The 19069-nt window shown below is 39.5% G+C and overlaps 4 protein-coding genes across 4 annotated transcripts; 2 read left to right on the top strand and 2 right to left on the bottom strand.

The window, feature by feature from the left end:
• Positions 1-608: 608 nt before the first annotated feature.
• Positions 609-3262, top strand: LOC101306861 (omega-3 fatty acid desaturase, chloroplastic-like). The gene is made up of 8 exons (XM_004307611.1): positions 609-1349; positions 1450-1539; positions 1638-1704; positions 1799-1891; positions 2007-2192; positions 2324-2404; positions 2577-2714; positions 2805-3262. The coding sequence occupies exons 1-8, from the start codon at positions 880-882 to the stop codon at positions 2976-2978; spliced, it is 1299 nt and encodes a 432-aa protein (XP_004307659.1). The 5' UTR covers positions 609-879; the 3' UTR covers positions 2979-3262.
• A 6990-nt stretch (positions 3263-10252) lies between these two features.
• Positions 10253-11833, top strand: LOC101310644 (omega-3 fatty acid desaturase, chloroplastic-like). Its single transcript, XM_004307625.1, has 5 exons — positions 10253-10864; positions 10949-11003; positions 11081-11128; positions 11204-11371; positions 11472-11833. Exons 1-5 carry the CDS (start codon positions 10407-10409, stop codon positions 11637-11639), a joined length of 897 nt encoding a protein of 298 aa, XP_004307673.1. The 5' UTR covers positions 10253-10406; the 3' UTR covers positions 11640-11833.
• LOC101308810 (n-(5'-phosphoribosyl)anthranilate isomerase 1, chloroplastic-like) lies at positions 11685-13569 on the bottom strand. Its single transcript, XM_004307618.1, has 5 exons — positions 13394-13569; positions 13060-13125; positions 12598-12965; positions 12365-12522; positions 11685-12256 (listed from the first exon to the last, which is right to left on the bottom strand). The coding sequence occupies exons 1-5, from the start codon at positions 13401-13403 to the stop codon at positions 12031-12033; spliced, it is 828 nt and encodes a 275-aa protein (XP_004307666.1). The 5' UTR covers positions 13404-13569; the 3' UTR covers positions 11685-12030.
• Positions 13570-14030: 461 nt separating this feature from the next.
• LOC101307730 (60S acidic ribosomal protein P0-1-like) lies at positions 14031-16510 on the bottom strand. Its single transcript, XM_004307614.1, has 5 exons — positions 16069-16510; positions 15902-15970; positions 15020-15118; positions 14544-14936; positions 14031-14438 (listed from the first exon to the last, which is right to left on the bottom strand). Exons 1-5 carry the CDS (start codon positions 16321-16323, stop codon positions 14289-14291), a joined length of 966 nt encoding a protein of 321 aa, XP_004307662.1. The 5' UTR covers positions 16324-16510; the 3' UTR covers positions 14031-14288.
• Between the last annotated feature and the right edge of the window lie 2559 nt (positions 16511-19069).

Raw genomic sequence — 19069 nt, 5'->3', positions numbered from 1 at the left:
TTTGTTCACTCCTTTTTGCTGCAATCGGCTTCCACCTTTAGTTTTTCAATCAAAACGAAAATCAATTAAAAACAGTTATAGAAATTTAAGATAATAAACGAGTGGACAAGAAGACTCATGCAATAACATCAAACATTCAAACCACATCAATTTGTCACTCACAATTCTCCATTCTAAAAAAAAAAAAAAAAACTGTCATCACTCACAAATTTGACAGAAATCAACTTCAAAAGGAAGAAATCGCAAATACATGCCAATCAACATCGCTCCTTGTTCCCTCTTGATCATCACAAAGCTATGAGAACACAAGAAGCCTGCAAAAATAATTCCTCCTTAAAAACTGACACCGACCAAAAAAGAAAGGAGGAAAATATAAAGAATGACTCTTTGATTGTTCCAAGTTCAACCACAACGTTTGAAAATCCCAGAGAACGAAGAACAAGAATTCACATTCCCCCCCAGAATTTGACCAGACCCTCCCAGTTTGGCCATTCACATCCGTGGGTCCCGCTTTCCACAAGTCCCATCATATGGTCCACAATCCAACGTAAGTATATGTTTCTGTTTCAGTTTTTGTTTGAATAATTGAACTAGATTTTTTTTTCTTCACGCGCATGAAGTTCCATATATAAACAGCTCAAACTCTGAAGCAAAGTGTTAAAAGTAGTAGAGATATAATAGAGAGGACAAGCAACAAGAAGCACAAGTTGTGTTGGAAGTGGAGGAGAGAAGCCCTTGTGTTATCTTCTTACTTTTCTAACATACCTATTGCTCACATTGCTCCACGTTCATCCATATTACTTCATTAAAGCCTGAGGCACCCAAAAGATCAAATCTTTAGGGGCTTGCTGCATCTGGGTGTCTCTCTCTATCTCTCCAATGGCGAGTTGGGTCATCTCAGAATGTGGCCTCAAGCCTCTCCCTAGAGTCTACCCTCAAACCAGAAATGGCCTCACCTCAAAACCCATTAGGCCATTGCAACTCAAAAACAAGAGCCTTGGTTCTTCTTTGAGGGTGTCAAATGGGTTTAGAGGGCAGAGTTGGGCGCTCAATGTGAGTGCTCCATTGAATGTGGTGACTCTTGGGGAAGATAGGGTTGATCAAGATGGTGGGGAGTTTGACCCTGGTGCAGCTCCTCCGTTTAATTTGGGTGATATTCGGGCAGCAATTCCAAAGCATTGTTGGGTTAAGAATCCTTGGAAGTCTATGAGTTATGTTGTGAGGGATGTGGCTGTGGTTTTTGGCTTGGCGGCTGTGGCGGCTTACTTTAACAATTGGGCTGTTTGGCCTCTTTACTGGTTTGCTCAGAGCACCATGTTCTGGGCTCTCTTTGTTCTTGGCCATGATTGGTGAGTTAATATTTGGTTTTTTCTATTGAGTTTGTGTTGGATTGAGAGGTGTTTAGGTTGATTGGTTGAAGTGAATTGTGTTGTTGTTTTGTTTCTGCAGTGGTCATGGAAGCTTCTCTAATAACCCAAAGCTGAATAGTGTGGTGGGTCATCTTCTTCATTCTTCAATCCTTGTCCCATACCATGGATGGTTAGTTGTTTTTGCCCTGAAGAAGTATGCTTCATTGTTATATTCTGCCTCATTTTTCATTCTTCATTCTAACATGTGTCATTGTAATGTTATTATAGGAGAATAAGTCACAGAACTCATCATCAGAACCATGGTCATGTCGAAAATGATGAGTCTTGGCATCCGGTAAGCTGACATTTGGGGTTATATATAATGTTTCTATTCTTTCTTCAGGCATTCATTTACTGAAATAGCAACTGTGTATTGTCTGATTTTGCAGTTAACTGAGAAAACCTTCAAAAGTTTGGATAAGGTTACTCAGATATTGAGGTTCGCCTTGCCTTTCCCTATGCTTGCTTACCCCTTTTATCTGGTGAGCCTCCTGCTTCTTGATTCTTAAGAGTTTTTTTTATTACTAATGAGCTTTGGCAATTGAGAGATCCTTTTTTCTCATTTCGAGTGTTTGATAATGCTGATTTTGATCACAGTGGCTTAGAAGTCCAGGAAAGAAAGGTTCTCATTATAATCCGAGCAGCGACTTGTTTCTTCCAACTGAAAGGAAAGATATTATCACCTCCACTACCTGTTGGACTGCAATGGTTGCCCTGCTTATTGGTCTGAACTTTGTAATGGGTCCAATGCAAATGCTTAAGCTTTATGGAATTCCATACTGGGTAGGTTCTAATTCCTCATGCGTTGATGGTGCCCCTAGATCAATCATCCTTCTCTGACTTTAATGTGCTTCTATATATGTCATCCTTCTCTGATTGTCACATTGGTTTCTTTGGATTGGACTCAAATGCAGGGGTTTGTCGTATGGTTGGACTTAGTGACTTACTTACATCACCATGGCCATGAAGACAAGCTTCCATGGTATCGTGGAAAGGTAAAGTATTCAACTTACTGAGTTAGATGTTATTCACGCATTGCCTTTCAAATTCAATATTTTTACTTCCATAGCAGTAGGAGTAATGTTGCTTGTTCCATACACTGCAAATGCTTCCTTATTCTGTACAATGTATGATACTGATATGTGTTTCTCTGCTAATAACAATCAGGAATGGAGTTATCTAAGAGGAGGGCTAACAACCCTTGATCGTGACTATGGACTGTTCAATAACATTCATCATGATATTGGTACCCATGTCATACATCACCTATTCCCTCAAATCCCACACTACAACTTAGTAGAAGCAGTGAGTAACACTTAATTTCACCTAAACAATTTGGCTGAAAATTCGATTCAACCTTGTTCCCAATTCTGATATGCTTCTTGTTAATTTCAGACCGAGGCAGCTAAGCCGGTGTTTGGGAAGTACTACAGGGAGCCAAAGAAATCTGGGCCTCTCCCATTCCATTTATTGGGAGTCCTTGTAAAAAGCTTCAAGAAAGATCACTATGTAAGTGATACTGGGGATGTTGTATATTATCAAACTGATAAGAAAATCTCCGGATCTTAGGATCTAGGATATGGAGTTGTGAAGTTTTCAGGGTACAACAATTGAAGGGTAGCAAGCTTTACATTCTTTCTCCAACTTTGAACTACTTACTACTGTCATGGGCAGCCATTCTGCCCACGCATACATTGTAATTGTATCAAGACGAGAGGTACTTGGCATAGATGATTTGCAGGCTCTTAAATTGTAATAGAGGGGCATATATGTAGTGTACTATATATTGATTTGTGAAGGAAATAACTTTCTTTTATTTGACACATCTCAGAGTACCAACACCAACTGAAATAGCTTGGTATAGCATACAAGTCTTACATTGTTGAAATAGCTTGATTTCTCAAATCTTTTCCTCTCGGTCTCTACATTGTAGAAATATGCAGTTGCGTAACAGAGTTGTTTTTATGTTTTACATACATGGAGCAGAGGAAGGTTTGTGCTACGATGGGATTATGTAAAGGAAATCTTGAACTAGGTCCCTATGTGGATGACAAAGGCAGTATCATATGATTTAGGATTTGGTTAAGAAGGAAACAGATGCTAACATGGCAGACATGATCATAACCCTAACTAATCTTAGCACAAAATGAAGAAATTTCAGAGAGAGAAAAAGAGAACCTGTGGAGCAATTTACTGTGTTCTTCAGTTATGAAAAGCGTAAACAGAATACAAGGGAAACCAGCTACTTATAGACTTTTACTTATTACATCATAAACAAGGAAAATATCTACTAAGTCAAGACACCACTCCAAGATGGACAGCTGTAATCCACTGCAGAGCAAACTAATTAGCTTAAGAACTAATTAGACTTAGCAGCTGACTAATTTGGTTTAAGCCTAATTAACACACCCCCTCAATCTCAGCTTGGGTGAACAAACTGAGATTGACAGTATGACCTTTAAACAGAGGACTATGTAAACCTTTGGTAAAAATATCTACTGTCTGAGATTCTGTTGGCACATACTGAAGAACAAGATCACCTTTTTGAACTCTCTCCCTGACAAAATGAAAATCATTATCCAAATGTTTGATTCGAGAGTGAAACACCGGATTAGACCATAAGGCTAGAGCTGAGAGATTGTCACACTTCAGCAAAGGAGGAGCAGGAACCACTATCTGCAGATCACACAAGAGATGTCTTAACCAAGAGATTTCAGCTGTAGTATTAGCAAGAGCTCTATACTCAGCTTCTGTAGAGCTTCTGGAAACAGATCCTTGCTTCTTGGATTGCCAGGCAATAGGACAATGACCAACATAAACCACAAAACCAGTAGTAGATCTTCTCTGATTGATATCTCCAGCCCAATCAGCATCACAATAAGCAGTAACATATGTGACACTTGAAGCATACTTGTAAAACAAACCTTTACTCAAAGTACATTGCAGATATCTCAAAATTCGTTTCACAGCTGCATAATGTATATCAGTAGGACAAGACATGAATTGACATACTGTGTTAACAACATATGCTATATCAGGTCTTGTAAAGGTAAGATACTGCAGAGCACCCACAATACTTCTATAAAGAGTAGCATCAGCAAGAGGAGTACCTTCTGTCTTCAGCAACTGAGTGTGAGGCAAACAAGGAGTATTACAACCAGTGCATGTATCCATTCCTGCTCTCTTAATAAGATCTTGAGCATATTTTTCTTGAGACAACAGAATACCAGATGGCAAATACTTTATATTTATTCCCAAGAAATAAGACAAGGACCCCATATCCTTCATATCAAAAACATCACTCAACTCTTTCACAACAGCTGTTATACCTCCTGAATCAGAGCCAGTCATCACTATATCATCAACATATAATAACATAATCACAACTCCATTTTCTGAGTGTCGGAAAAACAAACTAGGATCAGAATGAGAAAACTGAAAACCAAGAGAAGGAAGAAAGGATGTGAATTTCTCATTCCAAGCTCTTGGAGCCTGTTTTAAACCATAGAGAGATTTCCTTAACAAACAAACATAGTTAGGAAACTTTGGATCAACAAAACCTTGTGGCTGATGCATAAAGACTTCTTCCTTTAAATCACCATGAAGAAAAGCATTTTTAACATCCAACTGTCTAAGTTCCCATCTATGCATAGCAGCCAAAGCAAGAACTAATCTCACTGTACTATGTCTAACAACAGGACTAAATGTTTCCTCATAATCTAATCCTTTCTCTTGACTGTAACCCTGAGCAACAAGACGAGCTTTATACCTGGAAATACTGCCATCAGGATTTTTCTTTATTTTATACACCCATTTACTGCCAACTATATTCTTTCCAGAAGGAAATGGAACCAAATCCCAAGTCCCTTGTTTCTTTAGAGCATCAATTTCTTCAGACATAGCTAACTCCCATTCAGAAATTCCTCTAGCAGACTTATAGGATTTAGGCTCAACAGGTTCATGAATATCAAGAACAGCAGAAAAACCACTGAAAAATACAAACTCATCTATCTCATTCAAATGAGCAATACAGGAATATGCACAAAAATCTTCAAAAGTTTTCTTCTTGATGATACCATTCTTAGCTCGAGTTAACATAGAGTGATTATTATATGTCTGAGTTTCATCTTCAACAAATGCTAACTCATGAGGAAGAGAATATTCTGTTTCTGTACAATCGAAGCTTTATCTGATGTTTGTGTAGCTTTCTTAGCTCTCGATGCTTGAGTTTTCTTGTGCGCTTGGTTGTTGAAGTCTGTAGACTTAGATCTATTTCGATGAGTAGTACACTGCTTGGTTTACTCCAGTAGCTTTCAGATTATGCTTTGGTCTACGAATCCTTGTGCTCGTTGCCTTGTGATGATAGAAAATGATGAAGTATTCCAGTAGAAAGTTTTTCAGTGGAGTAGATATCAGTATTTTTCTGTGAAAGTATTTGTTTCAATGGAGTAGATCTTGTTGTGGACAGTAGTGGAAATTATACAGCGCACCGCGCACCCGGTGTATCCACCGTCGATTTGACCGAAAAAAAAAAAAAAAAAAATTTAAGACAGTGGAGATGACGGGTGCGCCGAATAGGCTCTCTGTCCGAGTAGTGAAAGTAGTTGTTTCAGTGGAGTGGATTTTTTGTGGAGAGTAGAGTAGTTGTTTCAGTGGAGTAAATTTGTTGTGGAGAGTATACATTTTGTGGAAAGTAGATGTTTCTGTGGATTGTGAAAGAAGAGTAGAAGTTTTGTGGAGTAGATTCTAATGCTTATGAGGTTAAAAAAAAAATCATTATGCAGTAGTCTATGTAGTTGGATGCTGATCTTGGTGTTGTTTAATTGAATAGATTTTTCCACAGTTTCTTCACAGAGTTTAAGTAATGGCTTCAATTAGCAATCAATCTTCTTCTTCGGCTAGTCAGTCTCCTTTTTCTACTCAATCAGAAATTAATTCATTACTGAGCATGATCACAGTGAAGCTTACTGAATCAACTTTTGTTAAGTGGAGCTATCAGTTTCAGTCTGTGTTGGAGGGAAATGATCTCTTCTGTTACTTCAATGGTACATATCCATGTCCTCCAAGATATGCTCTTACTGAGGATGGTACTGTAACTAATGAAGTTACATCAGCTTACAAGCAGTGGAAAATGTGTGATAAGGCTTTGCTTGGTCTTTTGATGGCTACTCTAGATGATGATACAATGGATGTTATAGTAGGAAGCAAATCTGCTCATGATACATGGAGTGCCATATTGGAACAATTCTCAACTGACTCCAGAGCCAATATCATGCAGCTTAAAACTGATCTGTAGACCATTAAGAAAGGAGCTGATACTATTGATAAGTACTTGCTTCTTATTAAGCATGCAAGAGATCAATTGGGATCAATGGGAGTTCATATTGTAGATGAAGATATTATTGTTGTTACTTTGAATGGTCTACCTGATGAATATTCTATGATCAAGACAGTAATAAGAGCTCGTGATACTCCTATCTCTCTTAAGGATTTTCGTGCTCAACTCATTGCTGCAGAAAGAGATATTGAGTCTCATTTTTCTCTTTCACCTCTAGGGTCTATGACTGCAATGTCTGCTAGAGGAAACTCTTATAAGGGTGGTTCTGGTAATTACACTGACAAGGGTAAGAGTGTTTGGAATGGAGATAGTAGCAATGGAGGTAACTATGGGAATAGAGGTACCAGTGACTTCAATGGTGGTGGATATAAAAGTTTTGGTACTCATGATAAAGGTGGTGGAGGCTACAATGGAGGTAGTAGAGAAGAGTACAGTGCTGGAGGTTTTAATTGTGGTAGTGGAGAAGGGTATAAGAATTTTGGTGGTGGTTCTGCTTGTCAGATCTGTAATAGAAAAGTGCATGTTGCATCAGAATGCTTTCAAAATGCAACTTGTACCTTTTGTAACAGAAAAGGACATATTGCTAGCAGGTGCTTCAACAATCCTGCTTCACCTTTCTACAGACCTCAGTATGGTGCTTCAAGGAATGTTGGTGGAATTACTATGAATGGTGCTTCACCTGAATGTCAGTTGTGCAGCAAGAGAGGTCATACTGCAATCAATTGTCCTCTTCGAAATGGAATCTCTACTATAGCTGAAAATAGTAATATTGTGGCCTGTCAAATCTGTGGTATCAAAGGTCATGTTGCTCTAGATTGTGGTCAGAGAAATAACTATGCCTATCAGGGAGCTAATCCTCCTCCAAGTCTTACAGCAATGTCAGCTCAGTCTTGTGGAGGTTCTCAGTGCTCTAACAATGAGGTTTGGATAGGTGATACTGGAGCAACTCATCACATGACAGCTGATATTCGAAATCTTTCTCTTGCACAGCCTTTTGAGTCTCTCAATTCCATCACTATTGGAAATGGTGAAGGTCTGAAAATTAAGCATATTGGTTCGTCATATATTACTCCTGATAAGCACACATTTCAGCTTAACAATGTGCTTCATGTTCCAAGCCTAGCTGTTAACCTGCTATCTTTTACTAAGTTATGCAGGGATAATCATTGTTACATTGTTATGGATGATCTAAACATATGTGTGCAGGACAAGGAATCAAAGGCTCTTCTATATCAAGGAAAGAGTAATGATGATGGACTTTTCTTGTTCAAAAGTGCAAAGAGAATTTCTAAGAATCCTCAATCTCCTACAGCTTTTGTTGGTTCAGCAGTGAAGTCTTCTTTGTGGCATCAAAGGCTAGGCCGTCCTACAGCTCAAGTTGTCTAAAAAATGTTAGCTGCATCCAATATCAAGAGTGTATCTGATTCTTGTAGTTCTATATGTGTGTCTTGTCTATCAGGAAAAATGCATCGACTTCCTTTTGTAGAATCACAGTCTCAGTCCTTGGTTCCATTTCATAAAATTCACTCAGATGTTTAGGGTCCTGCCCCTTGTCTTTCTCTTGAAGGTTATAGGTATTATGTCACCTTCATAGACGAGTGTACTAGGTTTGTGTGGATTTTTCCTCTTATTAATAAATCAGATACATTTTCCACTTTTGTGAAGTTCTATCACTTTGTCTACACTCAGTTTCATTTGTCAATTCAGATTCTTCAGACTGATGGAGGAGGTGAGTATACCAGTAAGGCATTTGGTAATTTTTTGGAGCAAAGAGGTGTTGTTCATTATATTTCTTGTCCATATACTCCACAGCAGAATGGACTTGTAGAGAGAAAAAATAGACATATTGTAGAGACATGCATTACTTTGATGATAGCAGCAAAGTTACCAAAACCTTTTTGGTTTCATGCAGTTGCTCACTCTGCATTTCTTATAAATAGGATGCCTTGTCAGGTTCTTAATATGGAGTCTCCTTATTCAAAGTTGTTTGGTTCAGCTCCTGATGTTTCTCAGTTTCGGATTTTTGGTTCAGCGTGTTATCCTTTTCTTCGTCCATATTCAGCAGATAAACTTGATCCTAGAAGTATCAGATGTGTTTTTTTGGGATATGCACTTGGTTTTAAAGGAGTATTCTGTTACAGTATAGAGAAGAATAAGCTCTGGATGTGGCGTCATGTGGTGTTTGATGAATCAGTGTTTCCATATCATCTTGTTGGTCAACTTTTGCATTCTCAGTCCTCTTCAGGTACTTCCAGACCTAGCTCATCTGTTTTTCTTAAATCAGTTTCTCAGTCCTCTCCTATTTCCTCAGTTGATTCTGATCAGGGGGGTAATACTGGCGGTATTGGGAATAATTCTCCTGTTGATATTAATCATACTGATGGTGTTGTTTTGAATTCTGATAATGGAGTTGCTGAAAATTCTGGGAATACTAGTGTTGAAGTAAATCCAAGTAATGTTGAAAATATTGATAATACTGTTGCTGCAGTAGAGAATGGTACAGGGGTTGGAAATATTGTTAATATTGTTGATGCAGTAGAGAATGGTACAAGTTACAATCCATATGCTTTTCCTGAACATGGCTTTGTTGAAAATCCTATTGTTTCTAGTAATGGTTTAAATGCAGCAGAATATTCTCTTTCTCATGAGTTAACAAACTACAACAAGCTCAGAGTAGTCACAGAATCAAGAGCCGAAGCTCTGATACCATGCTAACATGGCAGACATGATCATAACCCTAACTAATCTTAGCACAAAATGAAGAAATTTCAGAGAGAGAAAAAAGAGAACCTGTGGAGCAATTTACTGTGTTCTTCAGTTATGAAAAGCTTAAACAGAATACAAGGGAAACCAGCTACTTATAGACTTTTACTTATTACATCATAAACAAGGAAAATATCTACTAAGTCAAGTCAACACCACTCCAAGATGGACAGCTGTAATCCACTGCAGAGCAAATTAATTAGCTTAAGAACTAATTAGACTTAGCAGCTGACTAATTTGGTTTAAGCCTAATTAACAACAGAAAGGTTAAGAAACATAATTTGGTTCATATGAGTATAGTATGACAGCGTATGAGACTATGAGGTAATGAGAGGAAACTTAAGAAAAACTATGGCGGCTATTTGGCCTACAGAATTGGTGGCGGCTTTTTGAAAGGTCTTCTTTTTTGGTCAAGGCTTTTTGAAAGGTTGGTGGAGGCTATAAACGGCAAAGATGCTCTAAGAAATGCTAAAAACACGTAGTGCATGAATGAAGACGACAGGTAGAAACACAGAGGGAGAATTTAATAATGTTCATGATCTCTGTCCATCTAAGAATATCTGTATAAATGTATATATAAATAGATATAGATATAAAACAGAACTATACAATAAACACTACATAAAGAAAGGACAAGCTTTAACGGGGAACTTGAGGATTATATAAAACAGAACTATACAGTACACTACATAAAGAAAGGACAAGCTTTAACGGGGAACTTGAGGAGTATAGATTTGTAATACTATACATGAGATAGTAATAGATGATAATATAGACTATGTGCAAGTGCACCTCAAATTTTCCTAAGCAAGCAATTCAAACTGCCAAAGTCATTCAACTATTCAAGCTTCTGTCTAGTTTACATTGTTGTGATTTCCCAGTATACAGAGCTCAAAATGTTTAAGATCTCTTCTATGGCCAATGGGATGGTTATGCCACCATGTAGCCTAAGCCCTTTGCCTAGAATGTACCCTCGAACCAGAAATGATCCAACTTCAACACCCTTTAGGCAGTTGCAGCTCAGCCAAAGCAGGAGTCTCGGTTTTTGTTTCAGGCTCTCAGATGGGTTCAAAGAGAAGTGTTGGGCAGCCAGAGTGGGTGCTCCATTGAGTGACGCAACTTTTCATGATGAGGGTGATGAAGTTGACACCAGTGGAGCAATTCCGAAGCATTGTTGGGTTAAGAACCCTTGGAAGTCTATGAGCTATGTTGTGAGGGATGTTGCTGTTGTTGCTGGCTTGGTGTCTCTGGCAGTCAAATTTGACTGTTGGGCTGTTTGGCTTTTTTACTGGTGTGCTCAGAGCATCATGTTCTGGGATCTCTTTGTTCTTGCCCATGATTCATTCCATGCATGGTTAGTTTTTCTCTTCTCTCTCTGTAAAACAAATTATTCATCATTATATTTTCATAGTTTTGACCTGTGTGATTGTTGTTGCAGGAGAACAAGTCATCAGAAGATTCAGAACCATGGAAATGTCGAAAATGATAATCCGGTAACTTCACATCTATGGTTTTCTGCTTCTTTCCTCAGTCATTGAGTTACTGAATTATGCAATATCTGAATCTGTAGTTAAATGAGAAGACTCAAATATTGAGGTTCTTCTTCCCAATCCATCCGGTGAGGCTAATGCTTCTTGCTTCTTAGGCTTCTCTTCTCATTTTTAGTGTATGATTATGTTGATGTTGATCACAGTGGAGTAGTAGTCCAAGAAAGATGGGTTCTCATTATGATCCGAACAGCGAACTGTTTTTTCCAAATGAAAGGATTGCCTGTTGGATTACGATGGTTGTTCTGCTTGTTGCTCTGTCTTTTGTAATTGGTCCGATCCTAATGCTTAAGCTTTATGGAGCTCCATACGTGGTAACTTCTATTTATTCAGGCTACTGATGCACTTCTTTATCTGCATCCATATTCATCACCCAATGTCACATTCCTTTCTTTAATTTGCATTCAAATGCAGGGGTTCGTGGTGTGCCTGGACTTGGTGAATTACTTATCTCCTCAAATCCCACACTACAAGTCTACAACTAACAGAAGCAGTGAGCAACACTTTCACCTAAACCATTTGCCTAAAAATAAACAAAATGAGCTAACGTGGTTCTTGTCACTTCCAGACAGCGGCAGCTGAGCCTGTGATTGGGAAGTACTACAGGGAGCCCAAGAAATCTGTTCCTCTTGCATTACATTTATTGGGAGTCCTTGTAAAAAGCTTCAAGATTGATCACCGTGTTAGTGATACTGGGGATATTGTGTATCACCAAACTGATGAGAAGCTCTCCGGATCTTAGGATCTAGGACATGAAGTTGTCAAGTTTGCAGGCTGTTATCATATCAAGAGGAGAGGTTCCTGGCGTACATGATTTGCAGTCTATTGATCTCTACCAAAGGGCTTAAAAGATTTTCTTTTATTTGACAAATCTCGAAGTATCAAGAGCAATGTTTGTAATAGCATAAAAGTTCTACACTGTTGAAATAACTTGATACCTTAAACCGTTACCTCTCTGTCTAACCTTGACGGATCAATAGATTACTGAATGTACTGCACTCATGAATGAAGATATTCGCAATGGATCTTTTCGGATGCCATCTTGGCCACAAATGCCACTACTAACATCAATTCCTTGGGGTTTGAGAGTAGAAAGAGCCTCAGAAGCATTCTCCGGATTTATTCCTCCTGCCAAAAGCCATCCGTGCTTGCTTCTAATACTTGGTAGCTTAAACCGAGTCCAATTGAATCCCTTGCCACTGCATCAGGCAATTCAATGGTGGAATGAATGAAAAGATCATATCATGTAAACCATGAAAATATGAAGTTTATTTCTGTGACTATATTAAGTAGAAAGGTTACATTACCTGCCACCCTTTGCACTATCCACAAGAACCCAATCAACTAGAGAACACTCTTCAGCAGAAATTTGGTTCAAGAGAGTTCCATCTTCATTAGCATGAAGGACATATATTATACGGCCCTCTAATTCCGGAAAAGCAGCACGGGAACCATCTCCATGAAGCTGCATAACCTCAAAACATTACCTTCCTAATCATTTTTTTCACAAACTCTGCAAATTAATCAAATTCTTGTATACCTGAACAAACTCAAGGTCTGCTGCATCAGAGGCTCTTAGTATTGTGTCCGCATCGTCATCCACAAACACCCCAACAGGCTGTGCCCCGTACTCCCTTGCAGCTCTCGAAATCTCCTTTGCAACTGAAAGTGAAACGGACCGTTTAGAGTTTGGCCAAATGATCATGCCAATCAAATCAGCACCAGCTTCTGCTGCCATTGCCGCATCTCTTGCAGAAGTAATGCCACACATCTTAACCAAAGGCCGATTCTTTCTGAGTTCCTCACGCTTATACGAGACGTCATCTTCCTCCTTGACAACTCTGCATGTAATTCGATTCTTTCTAGACAACTCGACACTTGACAAGCACAATGAGCCCGGCTTCAAACCTACAAAACACATAACACGACTGACAAATGCTGCAAACTGGTCCTAATGATTTCATATAAGTTTCGACGACAACGATAACATAAGTAGAAATACCAGGAATTTGCCTTCGGCCACCGACTTTGACAACTCCAGGCTGAAAGTGGCTTCCAGTAACTAATCCTGAAAACGAGAAGAACAATAATCAAACCCAACAATCCCATTTTCAAGAGCCTTGCATATGTCAAATGGGATACAAATAACACATGAAACTAGTGAAGTGAAATGCACAACAATTTGATGCAAATATCATATCTCATGGCTACCGAACTCATTCACAATGTGTTTTAGAAGCAAAGAATACAAGGTAACAATCAACATTACAAAAGCGTCTCTTTGGGGCATTTCATCAAACAGTTGGAGTGCACTTGGGCTGAGCAGAAGGACAAACCTGCAAGCATGGTTCCTTCTCCAATCTATTTGTGTATAAATTACCGCGGGGAAAAAAGAAACTAATGATTGATTCGCTGTGTTTGACCCATCAGAACTGGTCCATTTAGAGTGTTGGGCAAAATCCAGTCTTGAAATTTTTCAAATGATTTTAGGAACATGCACTGTGCTGCAGAAACCAGTAATTTTCATTTATTGAATAGACAAACGGTTCAAAACAAATAAGAAAAACGGTCCATATTTGCCAACATATGATCAATTCTGATCGTAAGATGCATATATTTGATCTCAATCACATTATCTGTTGCCTCCGCGATTAAATTTTCAACCTAACAATACCACCATACCTCACAACTTTAGGATTCAATGGGGAGATAACGGACAGTATTTGAAACCACCTTAAGAACACAGGTCACAAATGAGACCAATCTACAGCAGAGATTCCCTCATGGCCACAATCTACAACAAACTCTTGCCTATAGAATCAGGCTCCCAAAACAATTTCACAATGGATGCAGCAGCTCATTCAGACATTCAACAATGACGGACCAAAATGCTATCGACCGCCACAGCAAATCATCAAGTATCAGTGAAAAATTCAACCAACTAAAAGGAGCTTGCCAAATCAAAAGAGACAGCTTATTTCCCTTTGGTGTTGACTTTCATTTTTCCATAGGATATAAGTTATATAAACAGATTCAATAACCATGTATGTTCCACCCTGCAGCGACGCACGGATCTTTTGCTAGTAACAAGCAGTACCAATAAAACATCAAAACATCGAACATATCAATCTCAAATTCATAACATCATTAAGCAAACAATCCGATCCCATGTAATAAAATGCAAACATAATTGTCAAGGTCATGAAACTTATAACTACTTAGCCAAACAACCTAATCAAATAAGCTAAATCCCATATCATCGTCGGACTCCTCAGCCGGCTCTTCCTTCTTTGCTTCCTCCTTGGCAGCTTCAGCAGGGGCAGCAGCGCCACCGGCAGCTGCAGCAGGAGCGGCCACAGCAACAGCAAACTTGGAGGGATCCTGCAGTCACCATGGAACACAATTAGTAACATGGAACACAAAAGATCATTATTTCATAAGCAACCTGATTAAAGCTAACAAGACAGTAGAATATTGTTATTTTACCTCCAGATACTCCTTGACCTTGTCAGCTTGAGGGAATGAATACTCAGTTGCCACAGCAATTGCTAGCACATTCTTGTAGGCATTTAGGAACATGTGTGGTGCAGCCGCAATTGTCGGGTAGGAAATGGCCAATGCCAATGCTGTGACATTGGAGACACCAGAAGCGAACTTAATCATGAGATCATCCTCAGTAAGATCAAGCACCTCTGGGCTGAAGACAGATCCATTGTCATACACCATCTGGACAACAAGACCATAAGAGAATGGCCTGATCCCGAGCTTGGCAAGAAGGGCAGCCTCAGAAGATCCAACCTTGTCACCCTTCTTGATAAGTTCAACAGGTGTAATGATTTCCACAGTACCCTTGTTAATCTTGGTGGGGATGTTCAAGACCTGTAGGAATTGAGCGTCACTACTACCACTCACCAAACATTAAATAAAACTATAAACAAGGATCCCAAAGGAATGTTACAAACCTGGAAGAAAGAGGTCTGGGATGGGTCGAGACCGGTGTTGCCAGGAGGAACAACGACATCAATGGGAGCAACCAAACCAACACGAGCAGGAGCTCCAACCTATACAATCATACAAATTAGCAATGTTATTATACAGTTTTGATACAACATATAAACAAAGAACCAGATCACAAACAAAGTATCACAGCCATCAAAAGGCAAACGAATCATCGCAGTAACCTCAACAGAACTCCATTTTGAAGAACAATATCAAACACATATATCACTAACCTAAACACAAAACCAACATTTTGAAGAACAAGTATGGGACAATAAACTACAGTGCACCAAAAGAATCTCATGATATATTTATCACAGTTCGGTTAGAACTAGGATTAGCTGCAGAAAATGACAATGGAAAAAGACAATAGCAATAACAGAAACCTGTCACAATTTATCAGATGGAGATCTAGTAACTGATACAAGAAGTTTGGGAAGCTGGAAATTGGTTCCTGTCTTTAATAGAAACATATGTACATGGTTTCCTAGCATTTTGAGAGCAGCACATCTACTTTTCCAGTAATAGAGTGACTCTAGAGTTGATACCATTACCCTAGATGATGAAGCATAACCTTCAATAGAAAAATTACCAGCCAACAAAACCTTTTTACTACTATTTTCAGTGCAGCTACTCTTTTCCGTAGTCAACTAACACAAACTTGTTCATAAGAAAGTATAAGCAAAAAGGTTACACTTTACATCTGACAATTACAATATTTTATACACTATGAGAAGTAACATTACAACTGATAATCGCAATTCAACAAGACACTATGATACATAAGCCATCAATCAATAGACCATTGCAAAAAAATACTCTGAAAAAATCTGATTTCAGCTCACCTTGTACTTGGCCACCTCCTCACTGACTTCCTTCAAATCTCCCTTGGTGAAGATCAATCCAACATTACCCTAACACCAAATCAATAATAACAAACTCAATTAAACCCTCGCCACAGTCAAAAAGTAAAACAACACCAGTAACAAGTAAAAAACAGCTCGAAACTCACCACAAGGAGGGGGACGAGGTTGAGGTAAGCATCGTTACCGGTCTTGGCGGCATGGATCTTGATACTCCTCTTCATCATGGTGTTCTTTCCCATGAGAACAGTCGAGTCGCCACGTAGACCTTTGCGGATGTTCTGCAGCTGAGTGGAGCCCACGTTATCGGCGGCGACGATGAGGACCTGGCCATAGTCTTCCAAGAGACTGCAGAGCTTGGCGTCGTAGTTGATCTTCTTCTCGGCCTTGGATAGCTTGCCCATTTCTGATTAAACCTAACGGGGGTTGGTTAGTTAGTAGTGAAAAGATAAGAGGAGGAAAAACGAGGGCCAAGAACGAAGCTTGAGGCTCGGTCAAGGCGGACAGCGACGGAGCTGTCTCTTTAACCTCTCACTTTTCAGGGGAGGGAGGTTAGGGTTTTGGGGGGAGCTGAAAGCTAGGAGGCGCGGTGAAGAAGATGAAGCGGGGGAGAGGGAAGGTTTATATAGTGTGGTTAGGGTTTGGGCCTATATCTGACGGTTGCGATTTGTTGTGTGTAAAATTTGGGATCTGATGGTTTGTTAAGAATTGGGCTTTGTGGGCTAGATGGGAACTCAGCCCAGCAATTTCTCATCTAATCCGGTAACTTTACATCTATAGATTTCTGTTTCTTACCTCAGTCATTGAGTTACTGAACTATGCAAACATCTGATTCAGCAGTTAAATGAGAAGAGTTTAAAATGTTTGGATAAAGTGACTCAAATATTGAGGTTCTTCTTCCTATTCCATCTGCCATGGAACAAAATTCTAAAATCAGATATTTAATTTAGAAATTTTGATTTATTTACATATGTCAAACTTAATTTTGAATTTTATCTATTTATAAGCTTTTCTTTCAAAAAGGTTGTGCTGACAGCCTCACAACATATTTTCCTGCCTAAAACCAACAGACTAAAACACTTAATGTGGTAAAGTTGGTCGAGCTACTTATTATAAAACTTTTATGCTAAGAGTTAGAGTCTCGACTACTCCCACCAGTTTGCGGCAAGCAGGTTGGATTTGTGCGCCTGCGACAGGAGATTAGTATTGCTTTGTTGGAAATCTGGGACACTCTCGTGGATCTTGGTCTGAATAATGACTAGATAGATATGTTTCTAACTTTCTAACGTAACCAAAATGGTATGCTACCTTACTCCTAATCAAAACAAAAATTAGTGGACTAACCCACATGATTTTTCTGAAGAGAGATTTTTTTTTTTTTTTTCAGTGAAGGGTTGGTGAGCACAAGTTCTTGTTTTCTCACACAAGACATTCATCCCTAATTTTTGAACTCTTCTCGAGATAATGGAACTCAAAAGTTACGATGTTACTATTTTTCTTACGATTTTTCATAGTTTATAAAATAGTTCCCTTTAAGTTTTGGGGTTCTATCCATTTGAACGCCTCGAAAATCAGACTCTATAAATGGCGAACCCAGGGTACAAAATTTTTTTTTTTTAAAATAATAATCTTAACAAGTTTTAATATATCCACTCGTTGCTTTGCATAACACTTATACATATCTCATTATTCAACAACTTACCAACAAGGGACTTGTGACTCTTAAGTGTTTGAACTTAATTTGGAAATCCACTCAACTTGCGGTCTTGCCAGTCTTGCGGTCTTGCCAACCCTCATTGGCGCCTAACTTCAATGCTTGTAAAACGCGATTTATAGACAACCAATATTGAAATCTTTTAAAACCACAATAGAGAACTAACATGGATAATATCAAAATCCCTAGCCTCCCTACTCTCTAGTCTTCGCAACTCCTAGCCACCAAAGAATTCCTCTCGTCCGGTGGCAGGCCACCTTGGCTGGCTTTTTAGCCTAGCCGACGTCGATTTTGCTGCCGGACGTGAATTCCTTATGCATGTGTAGTCTATTGACAGTGATTAGCTCGAGGGAGGACGGTGTGATCTGGATTTGTTTGGTTGGTGCAAGTTTTAGGAAGGTCTTCGTCGTTGTTTTCGATCAGCGGCGGTTGGGATCATTAAATGCTTCCATGATTTGGCGGTGGCTGCTTTTTTGGGGGTCGCAGAGCTACGGCATGGCTAGTAAGTCGTTGTTTGGCGTGACTAGAAGGATCTATGTCACATCCCGACCCTTATATTTTTACCTTATTTACTAGCCTGATTATAATAAGAATTTTACCGTCTCCGTCATTGAGTTAATAGTTTAATTGGTCCCTAGAGGGGTTTCGGGGACGTTTATGTGCGGAGGATTATTCGTAAGAGAAAATTTCGACGACGGTAAAAATAGTAAATTTTAGCTAGTAAAAGGTAATTTTTATTCGGGTTTTATTTTTCGGGGTGTTTTATTTTTGGAATTAGGTTGTTATATAGGTGATGGACCGGGTTGGTCAGGCCCAAACCCAGCCCTCACTTTTTCTTTTTCTTCCTCTCTTCTTCCCGGTTTCCTCCCGAGCCTCTCCCCCGCCAGAAACTTCTCGCCGTCCGTACGCCGTCGTCCGGCCACCATATGTCGCCGCTCCAGTCCCGTTCGGTTGCCCTCCGACCCAGCTATCTTCCAGGACCGGTGACAGCCCCCCTAGCGCCGCCGTGAGAGAGCGGTGCCGCCCGAAAGGCTAGGCTGCCCCGAACTTCCGGCCGTCGGAACTCCCTCCTCCGGCCACCAAAACCGGCGATCCTTGGCTCGTTTTGTAGCCCTCCTCCTATGCAGCAACCCCTCCAATCAGCTCACTCCCTCTTGAGCTAGGTAAGGAGAAATGTGGAGTTGAATTTTCTAGGGTTTTTAGGATGTTTTCGTTCGATTAGCCTAGTTAGGCTTGGAATTGGGTGATGTGCTGGTTATGAAAGTTGTAGAGCATAATGAGGAGATTACTCTGTCAAAATTTCATAGGTTTTGGAGGTCGCCGGAATTGGCCTCCGGCCGCCGCCGGTTAAGAGATTTTTTAGGGTTTTAAGTGTGGAATATTAAGAGGAGTTTATTGATGTGATTTATGGAATTTTTAGATGAGATTTGGATAGG

Source organism: Fragaria vesca, linkage group LG7, assembly GCF_000184155.1.
Source record: "Fragaria vesca subsp. vesca linkage group LG7, FraVesHawaii_1.0, whole genome shotgun sequence".
Lineage (NCBI taxonomy): Eukaryota > Viridiplantae > Streptophyta > Magnoliopsida > Rosales > Rosaceae > Fragaria > Fragaria vesca.
Note: the sequence above shows the minus strand (reverse complement) of the source record. Positions and strands in the feature narration are given on the sequence as shown.